At 44.9% G+C, this 26,066-nt stretch overlaps 3 protein-coding genes across 4 annotated transcripts in view; all 3 read left to right on the top strand.

The window, feature by feature from the left end:
- Positions 1–11,994, top strand: part of LOC125763895 (collagen alpha-1(IV) chain) — a 36,322-nt gene extending 24,328 nt beyond the window's left edge. For both annotated transcript variants that reach the window (XM_049427577.1, XM_049427576.1), the window contains 6 exons: positions 5,791–5,973; positions 6,051–7,506; positions 7,581–7,932; positions 7,993–10,876; positions 10,942–11,165; positions 11,237–11,994. In XM_049427577.1, coding sequence (XP_049283534.1) covers positions 5,791–5,973; positions 6,051–7,506; positions 7,581–7,932; positions 7,993–10,876; positions 10,942–11,165; positions 11,237–11,435 — 5,298 coding nt within the window. In that variant the 3' untranslated portion in view covers positions 11,436–11,994. The remainder of the gene's footprint in view (positions 1–5,790; positions 5,974–6,050; positions 7,507–7,580; positions 7,933–7,992; positions 10,877–10,941; positions 11,166–11,236) is intronic.
- A 114-nt stretch (positions 11,995–12,108) lies between these two features.
- LOC125763991 (thioredoxin reductase-like selenoprotein T homolog CG3887) lies at positions 12,109–13,641 on the top strand. The gene is made up of 3 exons (XM_049427741.1): positions 12,109–12,549; positions 12,645–12,933; positions 13,002–13,641. Exons 1-3 carry the CDS (start codon positions 12,392–12,394, stop codon positions 13,161–13,163), a joined length of 609 nt encoding a protein of 202 aa, XP_049283698.1. The 5' UTR covers positions 12,109–12,391; the 3' UTR covers positions 13,164–13,641.
- A 2,109-nt stretch (positions 13,642–15,750) lies between these two features.
- On the top strand, positions 15,751–26,041 carry LOC125763954 (SPRY domain-containing SOCS box protein 3). Its single transcript, XM_049427697.1, has 3 exons — positions 15,751–16,714; positions 22,385–22,643; positions 22,712–26,041. The coding sequence occupies exons 1-3, from the start codon at positions 16,077–16,079 to the stop codon at positions 22,967–22,969; spliced, it is 1,155 nt and encodes a 384-aa protein (XP_049283654.1). The 5' UTR covers positions 15,751–16,076; the 3' UTR covers positions 22,970–26,041.
- Positions 26,042–26,066: the final 25 nt, after the last annotated feature.

Genomic DNA, 26,066 nt, shown 5'->3' with positions numbered 1-26,066 from the left:
GATCCTATCTATGTCGTACTACAAGGTGGGCAATTCAAAACAATCCATCCAACTCTATTACATGACTAGTTCAGACGGCTTGACAGAGCAAACCAAACGTTCTCTTCCTTTTTCATTCCTGTCAGCACATTAACCACGGTCAGACATATGTTTTTCACATCTAGCAGCGCAACATGTGCGTTAGAAATCGACGATCGTTTCATATCCGATACCAAGATCCCGCAAAAACAAAAAATCCTGAAACTCACAACACACGGCAAAATGAAAGAATAACAGTACGGTGCACGAAAGGGGAGAAGATACACAAAAAGTAAACCTCCAACACCGTAACCCATTTCGTCCCGATTTGCGTACGGGAGGATGGAAAATGCCGATGATGCAAGATTTACGCCGATGGTCCGTTGCGATTTGCCGCAATGTTCCGCGATCCAGATACACATACGGGTGTTTGTGTGTATTAATAAATGCATACGATCCGATACATCTTCCCAACTGCTGGAGGCGTGTAAAAACACATAATGTGAACAGGAGAGTTGCCCATCTTCATTACAATGTGCATACGTAAGTGTATCTTCCCTCGGTCGTCCAGCAGCAGGCTACCCCCGGTGCAGTAGGAATGATTGCCGTGCACTAATTATCAATTTAGAGAATATTTGTTTTATTGCCCTGAGTTTTGCGATATTTAAGTACACAAACACACAGAACTCGATCATCACGATGGACGATTTATGTGCCCTTCAGTTCGTTTATGCAATAACTTTCATGTGGCCAGTACACGATGCAGTCTGAAGAGGATACTTTGCGTTGGTAAGAATCGTGTAAGTTAAGTAAGTTAATTCAAATTATTTAAAAAAGAAGACCTCTTTTCTTCTTTTTTAAGAAAGAAGAGAAATTTCTTCTATTATTGCGCTATTATAGCTGTTAGAATCGAAGCAAATTTGAAAGATGATAAATTGCACTACCAATGATGTACAATTATCGTCACAGTAGGAAATCATAATCCGATCGCATTATTGTTTATTCTACACCCGGTTATTCTTCCCCATTCGCTTACTTATTTGTTTACGCTGACCAAACACCGATCGTCTTCAAAGGCCTTCAAAGATCTTCCAATCGGAAGCGAACGACAACGCATACGGAGCGGATAAATATCGCGCGCAATCGATCGTTCTTCTGAATGTTTTTTTTTTTTTTTTAGTGTGTTTAGTTAGATAAACAGTGTGCCATCTTGTACTACTCATTACACATCGTCCAACGGTAGAGGGTTCGTTCCGCACCGAGTCACATCTTCCGGACAAGGGTCACAGGCGGAAATGTGAGTTCGGGAAAATTCGACTGCCAAACACATCGCCCCTATGTTACGAATTGGTAGCGAATTTTGGCTTTGAATGGTTGAACCAAAGGCAAAAGCAAATCCATCCAACAGAACGCCTTTCGTGTGGGTCGCGTATACCGCACACCGAAAGCAATATTGACGACGAAAACATTTTTCCTTTCCTTGCTAAGCAATGTGTAACATGACCGGTGCAACCGGGGCTTTTCGTCTTACGATCCGGTAAAACGATACGCTTTGAAGATCCCGAATATATGTGTGTTTCCGAACCTATCAGCACAACTGTCACAGTGGCGGAACGAAACACATGTTTCAACGCTACACATCGGAAGTGTCATAGGCCGGGTACGTTAATAAATGGCTTTCTAATAGCCGACTGCCCCGGTTGAACTGCGTCGACACCGGAATCGATGGCAATTAGGTTGAACGCGATTAGCGTTGCAGATGATTTAGTGCGTGTGGTTAGTAGAAGGTTAGTGGTGGAACAGCTTTAATTGCGGTGTGCGAGTTCCCCACCGGTTGATGACTTACATGTGGCGATTTGTTTGAATGTGTTCTAACTGCTACTGATACAGTGTCGAGTTGTTTCGGTGTCATTGAACATTATTAGACGGCAAATTTCATTTTCCAAATCGTTCATATTTGGTGTGAGACGACTTGGTTTGAGAATTATTTCCTTTAATCGGTGTGACAAGAAGGGGATTTGAAGCTCAGGACTATAATGTCTGGAAATTTGGTTTCCAACATTATTCTTTTTGACACTCTAATGGAAGTTTTTGCAGCTGTTCATCATCATCATATCTGGCCTGCTCACGGTCGAGCACGTCGCGTAGACATGGCCTGGTCGCCAATCCGTTTCCAGGAAACTCGGTCCAGGGCTGCAGTCCTCCATCCACGGCTGCATCCGATCTCCGACAGGTTTGACTCCACCTGATCCAGCCAACGAGCTCGCTGTGCTCCTCTCCGCCTCGTACCGAACGGATCGCTGACGAGCACCTTCCTGGTGGGGCATGAGTCGGGCATCCTCATCACGTGCCCCAGCCATCTTATCCTTCCGGTTTTGACAACCGTCAGGATATCTGCACCGCCAAACAGCTCAGCTAGCTCGTGGTTCATTCTCCTTCTCCACACGCCCTGCTCGCACACACCGCCAAAGATAGTCCTTAGCACCCGCCGTTCGAAAATAGCGAGTGCATTGGCATCCTCCGTTAGCAGAGTCCAGGACTCGTACCCGTAGAGGACTACTGGACGTATCAGTGTGTGATATATGGTGCATTTCGTGTATTGCTGGAGTCTGCCGGATCGCAGGAGTTTGTGTAGCTCGTAGTAGGCACGATTTCCCTGAACAATGCGCCATCGGATTTCGCTGCTCATGTTGTTGTCCGAAGTTACGATCGTACCAAGGTAGCAGAACTCCTCTACCACCTCGAGATCGTCGCCGTCAACTGATACTCTGCTCCCGAGTCGGGCTCTATCACGGTCAGAGTCTCCGGCAAGCAGGTACTTTGTCTTCGTCGCATTGATCCTCAATCCAATTCTATCGGCCTCGCGTTTCAGTCGGGTGTACGCGTTGCACACCGCCGCAGATGTCCGTCCGACGATATCGATGTCATCCGCGAAGCCGAGAAATTGGAGAGAACGGGTAACGGGTTGCAGCTGTTATTGGGTACTAATTAAGGCAAATGTGAATTTGGAGAATAACAGAAGTAGAGTAAGTTCACCAAGGATGTAACTGTGCATTATCATTTATAAACTTCTGATTTAATATCTACAAATTCTGATATTCGTTTAGATAGTTCTTTTTGTTGATGAGGATAGAGCAACATTCCATGGCTACAGTGACTATCACAAGGGAGCTCTTGTCCTCTTGAGTTTGAAGATCAGCAGCTGAAATTTAACTAGTTTTGAAGAATTTAGTGTGAGGTTTTGGAAATCACCTACAATAATAGTATATGATCATTTCCTTAACTGAGCTAGTATGATGAAGAACTACATCACGTCATATAACTAATTTCGTTTATTTTAGTCAACTTTGAATGGCTAATTATAGTAATTTGTAATGCACTATAATGTCTTCATGAATACTTCACAGTAAAAAACACCCTCTGGTATAACAACCCTTTGATAAAAATAAAGAAATCAAAATACTACATCACGACACCAAAAGTGAAAGGAAATGTACCACAATTGATAGCTATACGAACCATTAAATGGTATCCTTTCGAACAAATTTCCCAAAGAACAAGGGTGTGCGTTTGGTAGGAGAATAAAAGTACATTATTACCAGCAGGAACAAAACGAAGGAGATCCGAAATTGCATGCGTTTAATACATAAATTCAGAAGACGTTTCGTTTCTTGTAGCACTAAATTATGACACCTTGCTAGTGTAGTCGCAACAGCTTTACATTTGCGCATAAAATGAATCATTTGAAATGTAAAACAAATATGTACACATCATGTCGACAGGATCGATAAAAGCTAAAATATAACTTTTTTTTTATTTCTGCACGCCATGTTCCAACCTTGGCGTTAGGTGGAAAAAAAGAGCTACACCCTCCATCGGTTAGGTGCTTTTATCCATTAGGGAAGTTAATGATCATCATTCCATGCCGCCTTCCATCGGTCATTAAGCGGAATGTATCTGCAAGGATCGAGCGCCGCAGGCCGTAATCTGTGTTTCTGCGATGGCATGAAAGGACCAACGTTTTGTATACAATCTCCGAAAAGCGAGAAAGATCGCTAAAGAAACACTTAAAAACTTCTCTCCCCTTTAAATTGATTAATTTTTACTGCCCTCCAACTTGGCGCACTTTACACTCCGCTTCCCTTTTTCACGAACACGAAAGGGAGCAACAATATTTCGCCAAACCCACCAGCCTGGTCTGGTCAATAATGGTGGTCGAATGCATAAAACGGGACGGGAGAGAAATTTTGCCCAATGCATTTTACGCTAACTGGTTTTATCGTTAAAGGAACTCCCGAAAGGTTCCCGTAAATTCTTGACTTGGCGTACTTACCGACGATCTCAGAACTGGTTTCGAGTGGTCGATTTGTTTTGTTTTTTTCTTCTTTTTTTTTTGGACAGCCCTTTTACACTCAAAGAATCGGATGTGCAATTTTTTCTTCCACGTGGTTTTTATGCACCGAAAAAACACATCGCAAGGAACATTAAAAAGAAGGGGAAGGAAGGTTACGATCCAGTTACCGATCGTTGGTTGGGAGTTCCTGCGGCGTGAGTGGATGCTCTTGTCCCGGAAGGCACGAGACTCAACCTATATTCAAACCTGACCGTGCGGAACAACATCGGAATCTTGGTTGCGGTCTTTTCACGCCACCATAGACAAATTTCGCATCACGAAACATGGGCACGAGTTTATCGGCGGGGATCGACTTTGATCGCTTGTATTGAACGCTAGATTATGCAGCGAAACAATTCGTTGCAGGTTGTTATTATGCAAATGTGTTGCAGCCGACATAAAACAAATTCCTGAAATATGCACCTTCAGGACTTGATCGTACCCTACCTTAGGGGATCAGTGGTAAGCTGCAAAATGACATTCCCCACCATTATTACGGCTTCGGGGGAAAACAGCTCTTAAATACTAGTCTTAAGCCGTACGATTTGTATTGCATAGGAGATTTATCGTAAAATGTCAATAAAACGCATTTTGCCATGGTTGAAGTGACGTTGACATGGAACGCATCGAGTTTGACTTCCATCGATCGAGTTCGGATAGAATCTTCATCTACCTACTAATCCTTGAACAAATAGAACACAGATGATCGAAAAGTGAGCAGTCTCGGAATGGCAGTGCTGCCACTCGGTGTTAGAAATTAAATACAATATTGGGCAATAAACTACAGCGCGGGATGTGTAATACCTTCCCACACTGGCATATTTACATACTCTCCCACCGCCAACTCTGCCACCCGGCTAATGTACATCAATTGCAGATGCTGCAAGAATACCAATGCTTTGTACACACTGCCCCTACGTACAGTGTTTTGGTTGTTTGGGCGTCTCGTATCCCTTCCGGCCGTTCCACTCGGGAAACACATTTTATCACCACACGCACATGATGTCCGCCCGCTTGCTCAACGGATCATTTGAGGCGTGGAATCCGTTTGTAAAACAAAGTTTTTCCTTGGCCAAAGTGCGAGTGCAACGGTACACAGAGGGGCTGGTGCGTTTCCCCGGGACTGGAACGGAATAGTTTGTTTTTCTATTTTTACGACTCTCTTGTCGATTGCTTCACCGGCAGAACTATACTGCACCGCACTGCCCACAGGAACTCGAACCGAACAGATCCCGGCCAGAACCTTTGCTCCCTTTCTTCGAAATTTAGGTCAACCGAAACGATGGCAATGATGATGATGATGTGGTTATGATTCGAAGTCGAGATCGAAATGATTCACATGCTAATGGTATGCACGCATTTTTTGTATCTGTTGATAGGTCTGTAACCAGACGGTATGTGACTGCAAAGGATTGAGGGGTGCTCCGGGGCAGATTGGACCACACGGTGTACCTGGCCAGAGCGGTGATCCAGGAGATATTGGCTTCGACGGTCCACAGGGACCGCGCGGTGAACCAGGAAATCGCGGCGAGATTGGTACGAGCGGCCCGAAAGGTTACCGAGTAAGTACGAACTGTGAAAAGTTGGAAGAACTCAAACCACGGTAATTAAAAACTATTTTTCAATTATTTTTCCACAGGGTGATACCGGAGAACGAGGACCGCTTGGTGTGCCTGGATATGCAGGTCTTCCCGGTGAGCCCGGTTTCCGTGGCCCATACGGTATCGATGGTTGCAACGGAACAGACGGTGCTATGGGATCCCCCGGTTACCCAGGAATTCCAGGTGAACGTGGACCACAAGGTCCACCTGGTATGATTGGATATCGGGGTGATTCTGGTGAAGGTGGCATAAACTCCAAGGGTACCAAAGGCGATATCGGTGTTGCTGGTATTCCCGGTGTCGTGGGACAGCGCGGCTGGCCGGGTGGTCGAGGTCCTGATGGAGTTGACGGAGTGACCGGCATGCCGGGCGACGATGGACTGCCGGGATTGAGAGGCGAACGTGGCGAACAGAGCGAAGATTTCTGTCCTGGAGAGCCGGGTGATCCTGGAGAGCCTTACCATTACTGGGGTGGCAAAAACGAAACGGTCAGCATAGGCATGAAGGGTCCGAAGGGTGATCGTGGATACGACGGAATGCCGGGTTTGCATGGGATGAAGGGTGACTCGGGCATGCAGGGCGAACGCGGACAAAAAGGTTTCAAGGGTGAGGAAGGTAAATTCGGTGACCGTGGCAAACAGGGTAAGGAGGGCCCACCAGGTGCCGCGGGCGAGAAGGGAGAGAAAGGTGCTCCTGGATATGCTGGACTGGATGGTACCGCAGGCGATAAAGGACCATCGGGAGACGATGGACGGCCGGGGCTGCCGGGAGTGCAGGGACCCCCAGGACCGAAAGGAGAATATCGACCCGAGCTAGCTCCAATCGTAATTGGTCCGCAAGGACCACAGGGAGACATAGGACCACCTGGCCGACCCGGCAACGTTGGTATTCCCGGAAACAAGGGTCTTCGAGGGCCGATGGGTCCACCTGGTCAGCCTGGAGATCCGGGTCTGAATGGACGAGCTGGTCCGAAAGGTATCTCACCTCCCGGGCAACGCGGTGACGATGGTGAAGGAGGACAACCGGGACCTATAGGTACCCGTGGTACTCCGGGACAGGCGGGATCGAAGGGTCAGGTTGGTTTCCCAGGCCGAAGCCTGCTGGGAGCCAAAGGTGAGCCGGGTACAAATGGATTAAACGGAGACTTTGGCGAGAAAGGTGATCAGGGCGATGATGGTGAATCAGGTGACAAGGGTTTGCCGGGCATTGGAGTCAACATCACCGGACCACCGGGACCAGCCGGTTTACCTGGACGGGATGGACCACCCGGCGATTTGGGCTTCAACGGATATACTGGTCAGAAAGGTGATAAAGGTTTCCGTGGAGAAGACTGTGGCACTTGTCCTCCCGGTCCGAAAGGTGTAAAGGGCGAGGATGGTGACATCGGACGCCCGGGACTCGACGGATATGATGGTAATCGCGGTCTAACTGGACCACGAGGCTACCAGGGTATAGCCGGAAAGCAAGGGTTGAAGGGTGTGATGGGCCGAAAAGGTGAGACTAGCAAAGAATTTCGAATTGTTCCGTTCACGTTCAAACACACATTTTTACATCGTTTTATATTACAGGCGAACGTGGTGACTTTGGCGAACGTGGTGTTCCGGGTGAACCGGGACGTCCTGGTGTCATTCGACGGGCGAAAGATTTTGTTGACTTAACGCCCGAATTGGGAGAACGAGGCGATAGAGGACAACGGGGTGACCAGGGTTTGCCAGGAGATTTGGGTGACTTCGGTGCAGTTGGATACCCTGGACGACCCGGTGAACCGGGAGAATACGGTGACGATGGTGAATCTGGACGACCAGGAAACGATGGGTTACCAGGTATTGATGGTCGAAATGGAGCTCCGGGTCGAGATGCCTATGTGAACGAGTACAACGTCTGGTCCATTCGCGGAACGCCCGGTATACCGGGAGACAAGTAAGTACTTTAATGCACAGAAAGGATAAATAAAAACTTATTTGCGTCCTGTTTCCACAGAGGTGCCAAAGGAGAGAGTGGTGACCAGGGTGATCGTGGTGAACCGGGTGCAATGTCTGAGATGATCTACGATATCGAGGGTCCCAAGGGTGAAAAGGGCGTAATGGGAGACCTCGGACCAAAGGGTGAAAAGGGTTACAAAGGTGAAGTGGGTCTGCATGGATTGCGTGGTTTAGACGGGCCAGCTGGTTTGCCTGGTCTCAGCATTCAGGGGCCGGAAGGTTACAAGGGCTACTACGGTGTGATTGGTGACCATGGACCAGCCGGCATCCCTGGTGAGGATGGACTCCCTGGACCAGATGGCATTCCTGGACTACAAGGATTGCGTGGTCAACGCGGCGACCCAGGTCGTCCAATACTGATGGGAGAAAAGGGCGTGGAAGGCGAGGGTGGCTTCTTTGGCGAGATCGGTGACAAGGGATTCAAGGGACCGGAAGGTAATCGCGGAACAATGGGTGAATCTGGTACGAAGGGCGAGCGAGGCGAACCGGGACCATTCGGTAAATCTGGTCTGCGTGGAAACAAGGGTCAGATGGGAGACATCATCTACGGGGACCGTGGATTGCCGGGATTGCCAGGGCGCAACGGTTTGCAGGCACCGTTCGGCGACAAAGGTGAACGTGGAGAGCCGGGTATGGAAGGATTCCCCGGACCGAAGGGTGAGAGAGGCGAAATCGGACGCGACGGATTGCCCGGACTTCCTGGAGATGATGGACTTTCGGGCGAACGAGGTCTGCAAGGACGCATGGGCGACATGGGCGAAGAAGGTTACCAAGGAGAACGTGGCTTTACTGGCGACCAAGGTCATCCTGGTCTGACCGGAACGCGTGGATTACAAGGATTACGGGGACTGAAAGGATTTTCAGGTGATCCCGGTGATATGGGATTCCCTGGACGGAATGGAGCGCCTGGACGTAAAGGAGAACGTGGCGATTTTGGTGACATGGGACCGCGTGGTAGGAAAGGCGGTGCGTCGTTCAGCGGTATGAAGGGAGAAATGGGCGAGGCAGGAATGATGGGCCCGCCTGGATACAACGCGCGTCCTGGAATGATGGGAAGAAAGGGTGAAGAGGGAGACGCCGGACAGGTCATCGATGGATATCAGGGAGTGAAGGGACAGAAGGGTGCACCAGGTTTCCCTGGCATTCCAGGTCGTCCAGGAGCGAAGGGTGAGCGAGGCGATGTTGGAGTGTTTGGACCAAAAGGAATCTCCGGAGATAAAGGACGCGATGGATATCCCGGAATTGCCGGTCGTCCAGGACGTCCGGGGCCACGTGGACCGCTCGGCCCACGAGGTGAGCAAGGCTCAAGAGGTGAAACTGGAGAACCGGGCGAAGATGGCTTAACTGGTTTCGTTGGTGAGAAGGGTATGCGCGGTGACGTCGGTATGATTGGACCTTCTGGATTGCCTGGAATTGATGGTGATCCAGGTTTACCCGGAATTCCCGGTAATGTTATGATGCGATCAGCACAACAAGGTGACCAAGGCGACCCGGCACCGGAGGGACTGGAAGGTGATCAAGGACCTCCTGGACTCAAAGGACAACGAGGCTACACGGGCCGTAAAGGTGAACAGGGATTGCCTGGATTCGTCGGTATGGTCGGCATCGAAGGACACGACGGACCGAAAGGACAGCGTGGAGATCCTGGTATGAAGGGTCTCCCGGGCGAGCTACAGACCCGAACCGAACGCGGCGACCAAGGAGAGGCTGGGTATGATGGACTCACGGGACGGCCAGGCATTCCCGGCAACAAAGGAGCACCAGGCGATTATGGTGACAACGGGCTGATGGGTCTACAAGGTCTCCCAGGCTTCGTAAACGGTGCACTGAAGGGCAAGAAGGGTGAGATTGGTTTTGAAGGTGCCCCGGGACAGGATGGTCTGCCTGGACTGCCTGGTTTGGATGGTGTGATGGGTTCCCCTGGCCCACGAGGACTGGCTGGAAGCATCGGTCCGATTATGCCCGGTTTCCGGGGTGATATTGGTGATGATGGTTTACCAGGCTTGGAAGGAATGCCCGGCCCACCAGGATTCCCAGGCGATCGAGGATTACAGGGATTTCCTGGTTTGAATGGACTCCCCGGACCTAAGGGCCAACAGGGAGAGGAAGGCGTTGAAGGCTACCATGGTTTGGTTGGGTTGAAAGGCATGAAAGGAGAGGTAGGTGATCTACCGCCACTCTCGAACTGGCGACCAACGCAACCCGGCGATCGAGGAACTCCTGGTGCACGCGGAGAACCCGGCGACGAAGGAGACATGGGGCCGTCAGGCTATCCGGGAATGCGTGGACCAAAGGGTATGCAAGGCTTACAAGGAGAGCAAGGCATTGCAGGAGAGGTTGGTTTCAAGGGCGAACGTGGTATTGCCGGTCCACCGGGCCGTAATGGTATCGAAGGGCTTCCTGGTTTGCCGGGATTGCCAGGCGAACAGGCCGCGCCTCCTCCACCGCCAAAGAACTTGGGTTACATTTTCGCACGACACTCGCAGAAGGTGACCATCCCCGAGTGTCCCATCAACACGTACAAACTGTGGGATGGCTACTCGTTAGTGAATGTCATCGCTAGCAGTCGCTCCTCCGGACAGGATCTGGGTACAGCCGGTTCGTGTCTGCGGCGATTCAGCACCATGCCGTTTATGTTCTGTGATATTAACAACGTTTGTAACTACGCCTCGAACAATGATGATACGATATGGTTGGCCACACCCGAGCCGATGCCAATGTCGATGGCGCCGATACCGGCAGATCAGGTCGAGCGATATATTTCGCGTTGCACGGTTTGTGAGTCCAATACACGAGTGATGGCTCTGCACAGTCAATCGATGAGCATTCCGGACTGTCCAGAAGGTTGGGAAGAGTTGTGGCTTGGATACAGTTATGCAATGGTAAGCCTGAAGTAAAATATTTTGTCTCGAAACAAATTAAAACCATTTAACCTGCTTGTTTGCAGCATACATCGGATAATTCCGGAGGATTCGGCCAGGACTTTGTATCGCCTGGATCATGCATGGAAGAGTTCCGACCACAACCGGTCATCGAATGCCATGGACATGGTACGTGCAACTTCTACGATGGTATTTCCTCCTTCTGGTTAACGATCATCGACGACGCCATGCAGTTCAACAGGCCTCAGCAGATGACATTAAAAGCACATCAAACCAGCAAAGTCAGTCGGTAAGTATTAAATCTGTGGGTGATCGCTTCCGAGATTCAACTAACCACCTACCTTTTCCCATGACTTCTAGATGCATCGTTTGCCGTCGAAAGGCCGGCATCATGCGTGCACTGCACGGGGGCAGTTCGATAACCGCATCGGCCCTTCGCAGACCGCAGACAGCCACGGTGTCGCGTCCTCAATATCCGCTACCTCCATCTCAACCAGTGTCCCCGCGGAGACGAGTGTCAGCGGGCAGACAGCGTAACCGCAACCGCAACCAGGGCTAGTGAGTGAAGCTAGCGAGTAGTAGGAAACGTTTAATCGCTTTCCGGATGTGCAAGCGAGTGTATGTGCCATTATCGTTCGCTGAAATTGCAACAGGGTCAGACTTTCATTAATAATTTTTCTTCATTTTTGTTACATTCGATAAGAAGGAAACCGTTCAGGAGCGAATGGTACCAGGCTGGATGTAGTAGTAGCTGTTGTGTTCTAACATAACAAACTCCCTAGTAAAAACCATGTAATATCATACCAAACCGTCAGCAAACGCAATGCTAGAGAACGTTACCAGCGGATGCGAATGTCCCTATACTGTTCCCACTTGTGTTCATGGGCGGAACCGCGTTCCGTCGCCCTTCTTTGTTTCTGTTTCGCTAACGTCGTTTTTATTTCCTTGTAACATTCTTGTATGTGCCCTGTGAGATGATACTGGCGTACCATTGGTCACGTTTTGGGCACAATTAATCGTCAGCAGCATCAGCTTTAGTAAGTTAGAAATCAGCAACAAAAAACCATTGAAACGAATATGTAAACGAATTATTCGATTAATAAAACTACAAAACCTGAGCAGTGTTCAATATTATTTTATATTACGAGAATTTGATACATATTGGAAAACGTTACAAAGACCCATTGTTATGTAAGCAGAACTAACTGGTAAAATACAACGAAACAAACAAGGGCGGTGAGTGAAACGTTCAACGATTTTTTTAAATTCCATTTCAAAAAGCATCGTACCGTGTAAACGCTCCATAACCCGCGCACATGTCAACAAAACGTCAAAAGGGACAGCTAGCTATCAGGTATAAATAAAAAAGCGACAAAAGTACAGAAAGTAAAAGAGATTAATTTGAGTCTGCATTCTCGTATCATTTTTGGGCCGTATCAACTAAACCAATTAGAACAGTAGACCTGTGTTGTTCCTGTGCGACCTCGTATAAAATATCACATTCGCAGCTGGAATATGTTGCGTTCGTTGGTGCGGTCACATTTTGCGCTCCTGGCAGCGGTGCTATTGGCCGGTCTGGCCATGAGCATGGTTGAGGGCGAGAAAGAAATACCACTTACCAAGTTCAGCCAAGATGTTGGCGGGTACGGCGCAACGATGACGTTCCTGTACTGGTAAGCATCCCAGCTGATCGATCGATGCAAGGGAATAACACTTTTTTCCGTCTACCTAATGCATTGTGTTCTATCCCGTCCCGTTTCCGGCGCAGTTATTCCTGCGGGTATCGTAAGGCATTTGATGATTATTATAACATAATTCGGGAGAAGTACCCGGAAATTACGATCCGGGGCGGTAACTATGACCCGTCCGGGTTTAATATGCTGCTGTCGAAGGTCCTGCTAGTCACGAAGCTGCTGCTGATCGCAGCGCTGATGTCGAACTACGATATCGGACGCTACATTGGCAATCCATTTGCCGGCTGGTGGCAATGGTGCTTCAACAATAAACTGTACGCATCGATGATGATATTCTTCCTCGGCAATACGCTGGAAGCTCAGGTAAGTAGGTTGTTGGTGCGGAGCCAAACATCACAATTCGAGTTTTTAATTTCTCGTTTCTGCCCTAGCTCATATCATCCGGTGCATTCGAGATTACGCTGAACGATGTACCGGTGTGGTCAAAGTTAGAAACGGGTCGGTTTCCTGCGCCACAAGAAATGTTCCAAATCATCGATAATCACCTACAGTTTGCCAACAAGATTGAACCAAATCCAGATTTTGTTAAATAAGCCACAAAAGTGGCATTTTTCTATTGCGTAGTATGGAGTGTTTTAAATTTTGATATATACTCTGTATTAGTTACCTTTTCGTTTACGTTTCTGTTTACAGTATCGGGAAAAGTTGTTTGTTTTTTTATTATTATTGGAGAATCAGTTTGTTTGTTCGTGTATTTCCTTAATGTCTACTTTTTCAATAGTGACCCAGTTATGTTTTGGTATGTTTCTTTTTCGTATCATTTATTTTTTCTTCATTTGCATTACTTAAGAAAATACTCAAACATGTTTCCTCTTACGAATTGAGCAAGACAACTAAAAATATTCAACATGTTTTACCCCGTAATGTGAACACAATAAGGTGGCAAACACACTGTCTGCTAGGCTAGTTGTAAGGCAATCTATTCGGTGGGTAGTGCGGTGAACAGGTGTGTTTTCGTATTTGTGGCAGAATTGAATAAAATAATTTACCAAAAAAGCCCTAACACACGTATGATGTTGCATCTGAAAAGCTCGAAGTGATTAATCATGCCGTTCACGTGTTTGTTTGCTAAGCGATAAGGGGGTAAAAATAGGATGATAAGAGAATATAGTCATGCCCTTATTTTTAGGATGCGCAGAACAACGATACAAGTTTAATCATTCGTATTGTCGTTTCAATTATGTTGGACACACTGCTATTCAAGGAACTTTTCAATGCACGAATTTGCTTTTTGTTTTGTATCATCTTTTATCTTTTTTTACATACCCTTGATGTGCAGCATATTAACTTTGCATTTGTTCGTTTAAATAATAGGTATTTATTATTTTACTAATTATTTCAAATTTTACATTTGTGATTTCATTTCATTTGTGACAAATTTCACATTTAAGTCATTTGTGATCATTGCGCCATGTGATTGTTTGCAAATCGTTACCAAAGAACGCGAGCTTCGTCGTCGATTTCGATAAAGAGGTTCGAAAGAAAAATTCGATTCGTAGTAATAGGAGAGCATCCAATGCAGGAGCTGACATTTGTCTGTTGTCAGTTTCAAAATAACTACACGGTACTAAAACTGACTATGTCAAGTGTCACAGTTGAGCTCCATCTATGAGTCATTATTTGAAACTTTTCTCTGTACTTCGTATTTGGAGAATATCTCTTCGTTTTTATGTTTTAAAAAAGCGTTTGGCATCATTTTAAGTATTTTAAATATTAAGTATTTAAGCATTTAAGTATAATTTGGCTTTAATTACACACCTGTCGAAATAGGTACACTGCCGAAAACTGGAGAGCAGTTACCCTTTCTAAAATAATGTGCCAAATTAAAAATTACTACGTTACTAAATCGAAGATCATAGCAGCGCATGTTTTTCGGTACCTAGCATCATATCATCCTTGCGTAGTATTGTTCCTTTCTCACTCCCGCAATGTTACCGTAGCTGTTTTTTTCAAAACAAATCTTTCTTTTCATTCCATCGCGTACACCGTACGAATGAATGTGTTTGAAAGTGCGTACACGCACACCACCATAAACTTCGTTTCTGATCGATCGCAGGAGTAAGACCGGGAAATACCGTGTGTATACAACATAACTCACCCCACATATTAAGGGTGGAAAAAGGGGGCGAATAGCAAACCATTATTTTCATCCCTTCGCCACTGGGAAGGGTGTTAGTTTGTGTGTGTGTGTGAGTCTGTGCCGTGTGTCGGAATTGACACCAACACTAGCAACTTGCTTCTGCTGTTCATATCCTATTATTTTCTGCGAGCCGCTTTGAACACTGCTGATCCTTCGTGCGTTCTGCAAGGGTGAAGTGGACGTTACATCCAGTGCGTAGTGTTTATCCGTCCGTAGGTGATTGTGATTACAAGTGGTGTACCACTTGAAAGACGCCGTACACGTTACTTTTATCCTTTTCCGGTGTGCAGTTAAGAGAGGCAGTTATTTGTGCGTGTTTTTTTTTCGTTGTTTCAGTCAGTGTTTGTGTTTTTGTTTTGCATAATAACCTTCTCCAGCATATTTCCCGTATTGGAACCGAATTGTACTTCGGCAGCAAACACACCACCGCCCCCGTTGTTGCATTGCTTCGGATGAATCAACAGCACACACCACTGGACTGTGCGCCGTCGCAGTAGCTACGGGGAAGAATAGCAGCCAGCCCTTGCTGCTTTTCCACTGTGTGTCTGTGCAGTTTTGGGCAAGTGCAGAAAGGAAGAAAGAGCCGTTTCCCTTTAAAAACGAAACCACACACATACACTCACACATTGGAAGGAAAATCGATGGCGCATTGGTTGCTGTCTGCAAACGAAGTGAGGAAAATGTGCATTTTCCAAGGTAACGTCCCGTACGGTGGACGTGAACGATAGACGTTGCCGAGCTAGGAACAAACATTAGTGAAAATTCTGTAAGTCAAGAATTCGAATACATTCAATAATCTAGTTGGCAGTGAAAATCCGTTGCAAATCGCTATCAAGTATTTTCGTGTGTTTCGCGTGAGGAAGTCGTCCTGTGGGCTGTGGCGTGACACAATTGTTTAGCGTTTTACTCCCCCGGCAGTGGTACGGGGGAGATACCAACAGGACCGTGCGACCCCAGCAAAAAAAACCGTTGCGAAAGTCTCCGCATGACTCTGATACTGATACTGCTGTTTCTGAAAAACATTTGCGTGTTTCTGAACAAGCTAGTGTTGCGGTGCTATAACTCGTTCCTAATACACCCGACCCACGGGCATCAGGACGGTGGCAAGTACGGTGGTTACGGTGGGGGAGGCGGTGGTGGTGGCGGCCACAGTGGCTTCGGTACAGGGCTGGGAGTGCGTCCGCGCCGTACACGACGCAACCGGGCGGAACTGATGCACAACCGGGACGGTGGAGCGTACGGTGACAGCAGTAGAACGCAGTACTACAACCACTACTGACTACCCGGTTAACCATCGGTAGAATGCATGAGTGCTAGACCACCGTCACCGCGTTCGCTCAGGGCCAGGGGTCGCGCCACCGCGTCACGGGCCATCTCCGGCGCGGGAAGAACGACGACGACGACGACGACGACTAATACGGGTGTGGTGCCGGCGGGTGTGGTGGGAACTGTCGGGACGAGTGACGAGGACGAGCTGATGACGATCAACGAGAACCGGAATGTCGGTAGTGGCCTTGGGCCCACCAACGAACCGAACGCTTCCAACTCCTCCCTTTCTTCGAATTCTTCGTCTTCCTCTGAGGCGGGTTCGGTACATTCGGACAGCGAGCAGCATTCGGTGCTGCTGTTGGAAGACGGTTCGGGCACCTCCGGACGTCATCCGATGGACGCTAGCACCTGCAATGCCTGCTCACTTGCCCTAGACAACAACAACGCATTTCAGGTAGAACACGAGCGGCCCCTTGTGAACGGTTGCGAAGACATGTGGAGTTGGAACAAGCGTGACCGCTCGAAGGAGGTGTGGCTGAGTCGGTCGGACAACCGACGGGTGTACTTTCATCCAAACTGGAGCAAAGGAACGGCCGGGATCCGTGGAACACGCGTACTAAACAACGGGCGCTATTACTGGGAAATCAGCCTATCGCAGCGTGTCTTCGGTACGAGGTAAGTCTATGGAACATTTCTTCCGCGCGGGTTGCGTGTACGATGTAGAGAAGGGGTCGATAAAAATCGATAAAGGGCGGAAAACCTGTTATCAATCGCACAACCCCCGTCGCATTGCTCATTGCCACCGCACACCGTGTCAGTTTGTCAAGAACAATCATAAATCCATCACAGCAACCCATCGTACGCGTCGTCTCATATCCGACAGTGGGTGTCTACGATGGCAGCAGCGCAAGTTGTTTTGTTCAACTTCCTGCCATAATGGCGGGCGATGGTGAGCAGAAAACCCACGTTCTCATCGAGAAAAATATGGGTTACGTGCAGTACACGCACAGAACGAAGGCATGAAGCACAAAAGGGATGTGCAAAAGAGCACTACAACCACACTCAGCAAACCGAAAGGGAGCAACGAACATTGTGCCAGCGGAAAACATGATACACATCGTGTGACAACGTCGTCTACTACGATGGAAAATTCTGCCTATCCGCCTTCACGCTTTTGTCCTGTGTGAAACGCGACCGCTAGGAGGAGATGGAAGTAAGGAGAGCACCTCAATGTCCTCGTCAATTCTTCCTGTTGTATCGTTTTTGTACTTTGCTGCGACCAGCGCAACGTGGCATTTCGTTGTGCGGTTGGTTGTATTACGTCTACGGAGCATTATGTTCTTGTTTTCTTTTTCTCTTTTAGTTGATTACTAATTGGTTTCCCAAAAGCGGCGAAGGAAACGCAAAGGGATGCGATGTCCAGTAGAGCGAAGGCTCGCTGCCAAAAGGACATATACGCGATTGGAACACAAAAAAGCCACAGAGCACGCGTTCTAGTCATTTGTTGATTCACCATGTTGCTGCCACGTCGGCGATGTATTTGTCGGTTTTGGTCTCTATTGTTTTGGCCCGGGTGTACTGAGTGGAATTGAAAGATGAGACTACCCATCTTCGGACCTTGCTGTTTGGTTCGTTAGACAAGTCTGGTACTTACTAGCGGAGAGGTTGTCCAACAATTATTATCTTCAATTTTCTTTGTATGGTTAACCGTATTTGGAGATTTACTAGAAATTCTCCTTCGAAGTTATAGATTTTTCAATCAAATTATTTAGTCCTTTCGTGATTGCAGAAATACTGATAAATAACGATGGAAACATCAGAGAATAGAGGCTCAATTTGACGGGATTATCCACATGTGGCTTTGTATCACTCACAGTTAGCTGAATATTGTTGTTATCCATCTCCCAACTTCAATTATCACCTCATTCAAAGAATTGCCAATAGGTATGCTGAGACGGCTGCTGGTGACAATTTAATATGTTCGTAAAACGGAGTGAAAGAATTTTCTTAGCTATGTATAAATGTTCTAAAACATCCAGATACATATTCATAACTTTTCTATAGTTACAGAGAATTCTTGATAGTTTTTCCCTAAACATTCAGCAGTTGAAATATTTCTCAACTTCCGTTTTAAATCCTATCTCAAGAAGAAAAGCAGATTAACCTTTCCGAAGCTCGGTTAAACCCAGTTGATATGAGCACAAAGAAGTGCAGCTTTCCAGTTAGTCTTTCTAGCTTCTAGGGTCCTAGCATATAGCACACAACAATCCATTGTAAATAATGAGTAAAAGTTTCCACGCGCAGTAAAAACTTTCTTTTGCAAGGTTTCCGTCCAGTTTAAGCACCTAACCCCCGTAAAGAAAAGCCTGTAACTAATAGTACGATAACAAAACAACTCCCTGGTACGTACGAGTGATATGGTACGGTTTTTGGGCAATAAATGCTACCTAAACCACCGTATTTACGTCCTTCCATTCTCTAGTCTATTACGAATTTTGTCGCATCAGCAACTGTGAGAGCAATTTGGTCTACGGTGTCGTTGTTTTTCTCGATGATAAACATCGAAATCAAATGGAAGTTACTTGCTTGGTATGGTGTTGGTAGAAAGAGCGAAGGAAAGACATGGCGGGAAATAATGTGTTGAACTTTTCTACATACGCCCTTGATGTTGGAAACCGTATTTTAGATCCTAATCATCTAACATATGTACTTTTTCGATAAAAGGGGAGTACAGTTATATTGAAGAACGCTTTTTGGATAATAACTACATCTTTTATCTTATCCGTTCTCTTTGTAGGATTTTCCAAAAGTTTCCAGCAAACAGACCAATAATGTAAAAGCACCAAATTGGGTTCATATTTCACTGTAAGGTCAGGGAAAGGCGTGACGTAATCGAAACTGGCAAAAAATTGGCTAACAACAGCAATCAACAAGCTTGTTGTCTTAGCGTGAATAGTAATTTATCAAAATCAATTGTCAATTTACACCAACTGGTTGGTATAGTTGGACCACTTTTTAGTGGATTACAAAAACACAAAGGATTGTGTGTTCAGATAAACACTTTCATTCAACATTTGGAAGAACATTTACAAGCAGACAAGCTACATAATGTACCAATATCCTGGCGGGAAGAAAAAGGACGCAAAAACAATCGATTTGTCAACCCGGAAAGTTGCTGTTTCCGATCGAACGGTTTTGATAGTCCCTTACCCACACTTGTCTAGCATCTTCCGGGAATTATTTTAATGACCACATGGCTGGCTGCTGGCTGGAACTATTGACGAAGGGTCGATGACGCAGAGACGTAACTCGTGTGGTTTAGCACTTTCCAGACGCTCTAATTGATGCTATAAATCGTTGTATTTTTGCGTTTTTTTTCTTCTTTAGTTGCGGCTGGAAAAGTTGTCGATCGAATGGATTTCTCTGTTGGTTGTAAAAATTCGTTCGTGTCAGCAAGAAATACTTTATACAACCCCGTGGCCCCGTCGGAGTGGTATTTTCCTCTACATCCATACTTAATAAGGATGCTTCCGGACCGGGTCGGTAAGCAGCAGCGTTCAGTTGACACGCTTGTACAATGTGTATGCTGCACAGTTTACACGGGAAGGTGTTTTTAAAAAATTCATTGTGATTTATAACCGTCCCGAGAAACGAAATACGTGGACGAATACAGACAAAAACGTGGAATGTTGAGACTCCCAACCCCCGAAAAACAAAATTTCTGTTCCGTCACGTTAAACTGGCGAATGTAGAAGTGGTCCTCAAGGATGTCGTGTCACCGTTTGCCCTTTGAATCGATTGCCGGGTACGAGTTCCCACCATGCTGAACTGTTAATTTTGTGTTACAATAGTTCGGATCTTCTAACGCTACACTTTGGTTTTTTGAAAACATTTTTGAATTTTCACTTCCCTTCGCAGTTTTCCCTTTTTCGTTGGTTATTATAAAGGGGAAAATCAGTCCTATTGAAACCTGCAATCTCTTCTACTATGGTCGTGCATGATTTGGGTTGGCTAGTCACAGTTTTTAGAAACGTTTTTTACTTTCCAAATTAACTTCTTAACTCATAATTTTGTTATTTGTTCGATCATTTCAAAAAGATGAATTTTAGTTAGAACTGTGTGCAGGCATTGAATGGACATTAACATATGTATATATGTTAAGTATTTCTTAATATCCTGTAATACAGTACTTATTTCTCAAGAAGCCAACATTTGCGTTTTCGACAATAGTAATGAAAAAATCAAGAATACTATATATATCTCGCACATCTTCGATAATGGCTCTATTATGTCCAGTTTTTGTGTAAATTTAGATTTTGATAAACCGTAATTAAGGAACCGTGAACCCTGGATTAACGCGTTAACAGTACTCGATTTCATACACGAATCTCTCTCTTTGACCATGTCTGAGACAAGCTGCCGTATCGCAAAAAGAAGGGACGAGTTAATATAATTTTTAATTAAAATTACCGTATTTACGCCCTTTTCAGATCACTTCTGAGAAATAGAAAAATCTCCCCCGCGGTATGGAGGACAAATGTAAGGATGCGTCTGAAATAATAAACAGACCCATACCACCGTAAGAAACATGCCTTCGTGCAAAAACGTGCCTGTCTGAAAATCTTCTTCCACATTCTATCTTGAAGATTTTATGGACACTTGAACACAGACTCAGCTCATTTTTTCTTGGAAAGGTCTAAAGGCTTTCTGTCCAGTACTCTAACAGATATTGCGAATGTTTGTCCATCGCTTTATTATCGCCGGAAATTAGTCGATAAAGTAGGGGTTTAATAATGTCTGGTTTTTGCACCATATTGAGACACTTTCCGGATCCAGATTGTTGTTCTAATTCCAAAGTTATCAAACAAGCGGTTTCCGTGTCTGGTTTATTTGATTGGCGTAAGAAAATTTTGCAAACATATCCTTAACCAGGTAGAGAGCTCTCTTTTACAATGTTCTTTATCACTGATTAAAACGCTTTTGTCTGTATTGCTTAGCATTGGGCAAAAACGTAGGAAAGGCTATTATCAAAATTGAACGCTCATTAAGAAACACTTTTATCGCTTTGTTTATTAATAAGTGTTTTTATACGGCGCAAAATGGTTCAAGCGCTGTCGAAAATGAAAATATAATGAAGTTGTTTTCCTAAAAAACGCGAGATTGTGCTTATCCAAATAATCGTGCCTGGTGCTTCAGCGTAATTGGAGGAATGAGCGCTTTGGCCGAGATTTCACCGACAGGGTTGTATCCTTTCGGTGTGGACCTTTTATCATTGCATTAATTATTCTGAATGGGTTTGTTCAGTTTTCCAATCTCAGTAATATGTAAGGGAAGAAGCAAGTTAGATACGGTTGTTCAAGGCATGTTTCTTTGCACGAGGTTCAGTTACCTTTCACTTATCTAAATGCAGATTTATGGCGGAATTGCAACTGGATTGCAAATGTATTGGCCCTGTTGGAGTCAGCCAGCTTTTGAAGGAACTTTCAGCCTGCGAATATCGTCCTCGATTGTGTGTTATAAAATGGAAAATAGAAGGATGGTCCTTTGTTTTTCACCGTCACATGTTTCCATCGTATGGCAAATGCACACACCAGTCTTACCGTACGTGATGTTTGCTTTGCACGGGTCGGAAGTGGTCTATGTTTACGGATGGTTGAGGTGGGATTAGTTTTATTGCAGTAGGGTAGTCCGAAAACATACGGGAGAATAAGTAACTAGGGTTGTGTAATGGCGAATAGTTGTTTAACCTATGCTTCTTTCTAGAATACATTTTTATAGAGCCTTTTTCTTTAATAACTCAGCGGTCCGGCATCCCTGAGCGCTGTCGCCTATCAATCGTGTATTTCCCAGGACTTAATGTGCTGAGATGTCTCGTGACTCCCTTTTTTACAATACTAATCCTTAAAAACCTGGTGAATGTAATGTACTTCACAATGGCGAAACTCCACAACTGTTAGTCTTCATTATAGTGAGCAACAGAGGCGGTAATATACATATTTCTGGTAAAAAGGAAATTTGTGAGTAAATGGTGTCTGCATCTTCGAAAATATATCAAGATCTAGGTTGGCTTTCTACAGATATTTAAAAACTTGTGTATAATAGTACAGTAGCATTTTGGGCCCAGTTATTTCTAGAAACAGTCAGAGAAATCAATCACAATAGAGAGAGAGGAAATTCTTGGACGTATTATAAATAACCGTAATACCTTTGTAAAAGCTTTTACCATTTTACTTTTCTCTCCACGTCCCAAATCTACATCCTTTGATGTTACAGATATTTTTCACTAAACGATAGTAAATCACAATCCTGTAAAATTGTCCTTTTTTTTTAATTTATACTCTACAGCATGATGTTTGGAATTGGTACGAAGAAAGCACGCCTACACGTAAACATGTTCACCAATCTGCTTGGAGAGGATCGCAACGGCTGGGGCCTTTCGCATAAGGGACTTCTGTGGCATGGAGGCGTCGCACGCAACTACACCAAACGCTTTAAGGAGAACCAGCCGACAAAGATCGGCCTGTTGTTTGACGGTATTGCGGGTACGCTAACGTACTACAAGGATGACGTTTGCCTGGGTGTTGCCTTTCGTGGATTGAATGAGGTACGGAAGAAAGCCCTTTTTGCTCTCTATGCATGATTTACGAAACTTGTCCTGTTTTTGCTATTTAGGTCCGAGAACCACTTTATCCGATCGTTTGCTCGACGGCAGCCAAAACGGAAATGTTACTATCGGAAACGCGCCGTGACTTTGTCAACCTTCAGGACCGCTGTAGGGCCATCATTATTAAGCACATTAATACGCGCGATAAGCTGGACCGGTTAGCGCTGCCGTACTTCATCAAGAACTATCTAGCAGAGGCGGTCACGGAGAGTAATGCGACGGTAACGCCACTCGAGCTGCATCTGATCGATCAGTATCTTTACTGAGATCGTTGAACAATGGTAGTAGAATTGCTATAGACATCCCGCGTCCATTCGTAGCGCTGGGACGCTATTTAATTGTTATGTTCTTCTGTTTGTTTCGTACACGTTGCTTTGTTCCTTACCGATCATGCGAAATATGCTTAAGTTGTTATTAATCCCGTATCGCCTGTTTGTCAGGCAGAGTCGTACCGTCTTGCACTTGTCGTCTAATCAGCAGCTGGTTCCTTAACGAATTTAAGCACTAGTTTGTTTTTGTTGCCTTCCTTTTTAGCAATTGCGTACCGATCGAATCCTTGCAGAAGGATAGATTCACGTCGCGGTACACCCGCGTATAGTTGCAAAGCGAGTAACATTCTAGTCATTCTAGTCACAGACCCAGTCACAGTATGTGGTGCTTGTGCTAATCTTGAATAACGAAATTCTAGTCGAAAGAGAGTAGAAGCCTGCGTAGGGAATTTTCGTAGGGAAGCATTAGTATATAGGATTGGACATAGACATTTGATAGGGTTGGAGCTACTACCACACGCCGATAGGAAAGCAACAGGGGAAAAGGACTTAATTAGTTCATTCATTCGCACGTTGAATTTCCGTGTTCTTCTGTACATAATTTGTTGCACTGTAGCTCGTGCAAATTTGCTGGTAACTTCACCATTACTATACGAAACTGTGAAGATGTGGATTAAATCTTGTGTGGCAAAATTGGTGTTCATGGGTGAGTGAAACAAGTAGTGAGATAAATGCATGTGAAACACGGTGTGTATGTGGGTGCGAGAGTACGAGGAATTTTGGGCGTGAATGTGATTTAATAAGTGTGTGAGGAACGTTTCTTCAATTATTAAATCCAATTTCTATTGTGATACGTAACTTGTGTTGCTAGTCATAACGATACCTTATTTATAACAATAAGTTCTTCGTTACCTTTTTCAATTCTTTTTTTTATTAGCCATTAATTTTTTACACACGACATGAGATGCCAGATACAACCCCAAATTTAAGAATTCTGACATACGTTATGAAATGTGAACAAAGTTATTTATGTTCGTATGTGAAGGTATTTAGTTCATTCGAATATTTCAATATTTACCTTTATTTAAAATTCCACCTACCAACTTTAGTTCCAGAGAGAAAAACGTGTCCAGTGTGAATGTGAGTCGATCAAAATTTATGAACTAAAAAGAATGATAAATTCGGTAAAATTCAAACGTCGATCGTGGAGGATCTAGTCGATAGAAACCAAAAACAAACCAAACCAAAAAAAAACTCTTTTTTTGTTAATGTATTTTCTTCTGTTTCAAAATTTTTAAAACGGGACACGATCGGCTCGATCGCTCCGTGCGCAAGCACGTGTCGTCCTGCACGATCGTCCCAACGGAGCACAAATGTAAACTATGAATTTTGGAATTTAAGCTATAGATGAAGATAATAATAACGACCGAAAAGGGGACGAAATATAAAGGGGAAATAAGCATAATAAGCAACACATTCGGGTACCTTTGGAAGGTTAGGCAAAATTATTTAGGGTAAATAGAGTGGATGAGCCCGGATGGAAATCATGTGCAATTCACGTTTCACCATCGGAGACGGTGCCACCTGGATTTCCATCCAGGTGTTTTAGTCAGATAAGAGCTCTCTAACTATTTCTACTTTGGCAACTGGTTTTAGGCGCAAAATTACCACACGAAATTCGTACCGAATCATTGGCAAACGGCAAACATTTTGGTAAAACTGTGTGAGCGTGTGTGTATGTGTGTTTGTATAATTGAACGTGCTTCGTATGGAAAAAATGGTTTTGTATTAAGAAGGATGAAACAGTATTGTGGTTACCTTAGTTAGGATGGTGTAGAATTTTGTTTTTTGTCTCCTTAGTTTCTGATCCAACCAGGAAGTAGATACTAGCTGAAGAAGGTCTAGGTGCAGAACATGGTTTAAAATCAAGTATAGGTTAAACTTAATGTATGAATATTTCGTTTTACACCCCAATAGTAAAAAAAAGATCAATTCACAAAAGGTGAAAAATCAATCTCATAAGCGCACACTGAGTAGGATTTTTTAAATGGCATTATGTGATGGTTTTGTTTGTTTGTTTTCTGTTGTGTGGCCAAATATGCTAAAGCCCATGTTTGTTTCCCCCTTATCTGTTGTATGAGAAGAAGTATAAAGGGGTATAATCTTAACATCTAGAACCGTATATAAGCAAACACTCATTTTAAGCTATTTAATTCAAAAATGTACATTGTATCGAACTTATACAGCACTGTCATTTCTGTCCTCAGTGCTGAAAAAAAATCAATGTCTATTTAATGGAAGTATCCTCGTGTAAAAATCAAAAATACATTTCACCTTGCTGACTGGCTGAAGGTGTTAAGTAAGGACGTTCAGAAGAAAACTTTTCGATAACAATGAAACATATTTATAAGGCAAAGGTAACAGAAACCGTACACATTCATTAACGAAAAAGGAATTACTGGTATATACTTTTTCAAATTAATGCACAGGAATCATTCTTCCGTTTCCGGTTCCAGATTGGTCAGCCGAGAGTGGTGGAGATGGTGGAAGTGACAGGGCTTTATTTTACGATGTACGCTAGCTAGAATATAGTGTTGTATCCATTCCACCATGTTGTGCGCGACCGGAACCGATAGGCCATCGCAAGTGCAATAGCATGCAGACGAAAATGCATCAATCCTGTGTACAGGAAAGCAGGAAACTAACAATATACCTAGGTGTGTCAACATGTCAGCTCTTAGTAGTTTCTCGCTAACCGTTCTGCAGTTCTCGTAATTTTGAAGTACCAACACAATAAGAGGTGTAATGTATACATTCCATACACATTCCTTATTGCATATAGGATAGGAAATGGATCTTCTCGCATGCGGAATCTAATCTCGGATCAGAGGTGTGCGGGCTATTGGGAAACGGTTGTAGAAGAAAACCTAAACTAGGGTGGTTTGGTTGAGGGTGAGTTTGCTTTTACACGGTGAAATCTGACGGTGAACATTTAAACTCTAGTTTGCTGTATGCATGCAAAACAATACAGAAGACGAAATAAATAACGCTACGAACTGATGTAAAATAGCGGATGTGTGTGCAAATTACTTTT

Source organism: Anopheles funestus, chromosome 2RL (assembly GCF_943734845.2).
Source record: "Anopheles funestus chromosome 2RL, idAnoFuneDA-416_04, whole genome shotgun sequence".
NCBI lineage: Eukaryota > Metazoa > Arthropoda > Insecta > Diptera > Culicidae > Anopheles > Anopheles funestus.
The sequence above is the reverse complement of the archived record's forward strand: the minus strand, read 5'-3'. Positions and strand labels throughout refer to the sequence as shown.

Bases quoted from the DNA above. Each gene is read 5' to 3' on its own strand.
- LOC125763991 (XM_049427741.1), top strand. From the start codon at position 12,392: ATGTTGCGTTCGTTGGTGCGGTCACATTTTGCGCTCCTGGCAGCGGTG. The intron at 12,550-12,644 runs GTAAGCATCCCA...TTTCCGGCGCAG, and splicing joins ACGATGACGTTCCTGTACTG to TTATTCCTGCGGGTATCGTA. The intron at 12,934-13,001 runs GTAAGTAGGTTG...TTTCTGCCCTAG, and splicing joins GCAATACGCTGGAAGCTCAG to CTCATATCATCCGGTGCATT.
- LOC125763954 (XM_049427697.1), top strand. From the start codon at position 16,077: ATGAGTGCTAGACCACCGTCACCGCGTTCGCTCAGGGCCAGGGGTCGC. The intron at 16,715-22,384 runs GTAAGTCTATGG...TATACTCTACAG, and splicing joins CAGCGTGTCTTCGGTACGAG to CATGATGTTTGGAATTGGTA. The intron at 22,644-22,711 runs GTACGGAAGAAA...TTTGCTATTTAG, and splicing joins CCTTTCGTGGATTGAATGAG to GTCCGAGAACCACTTTATCC.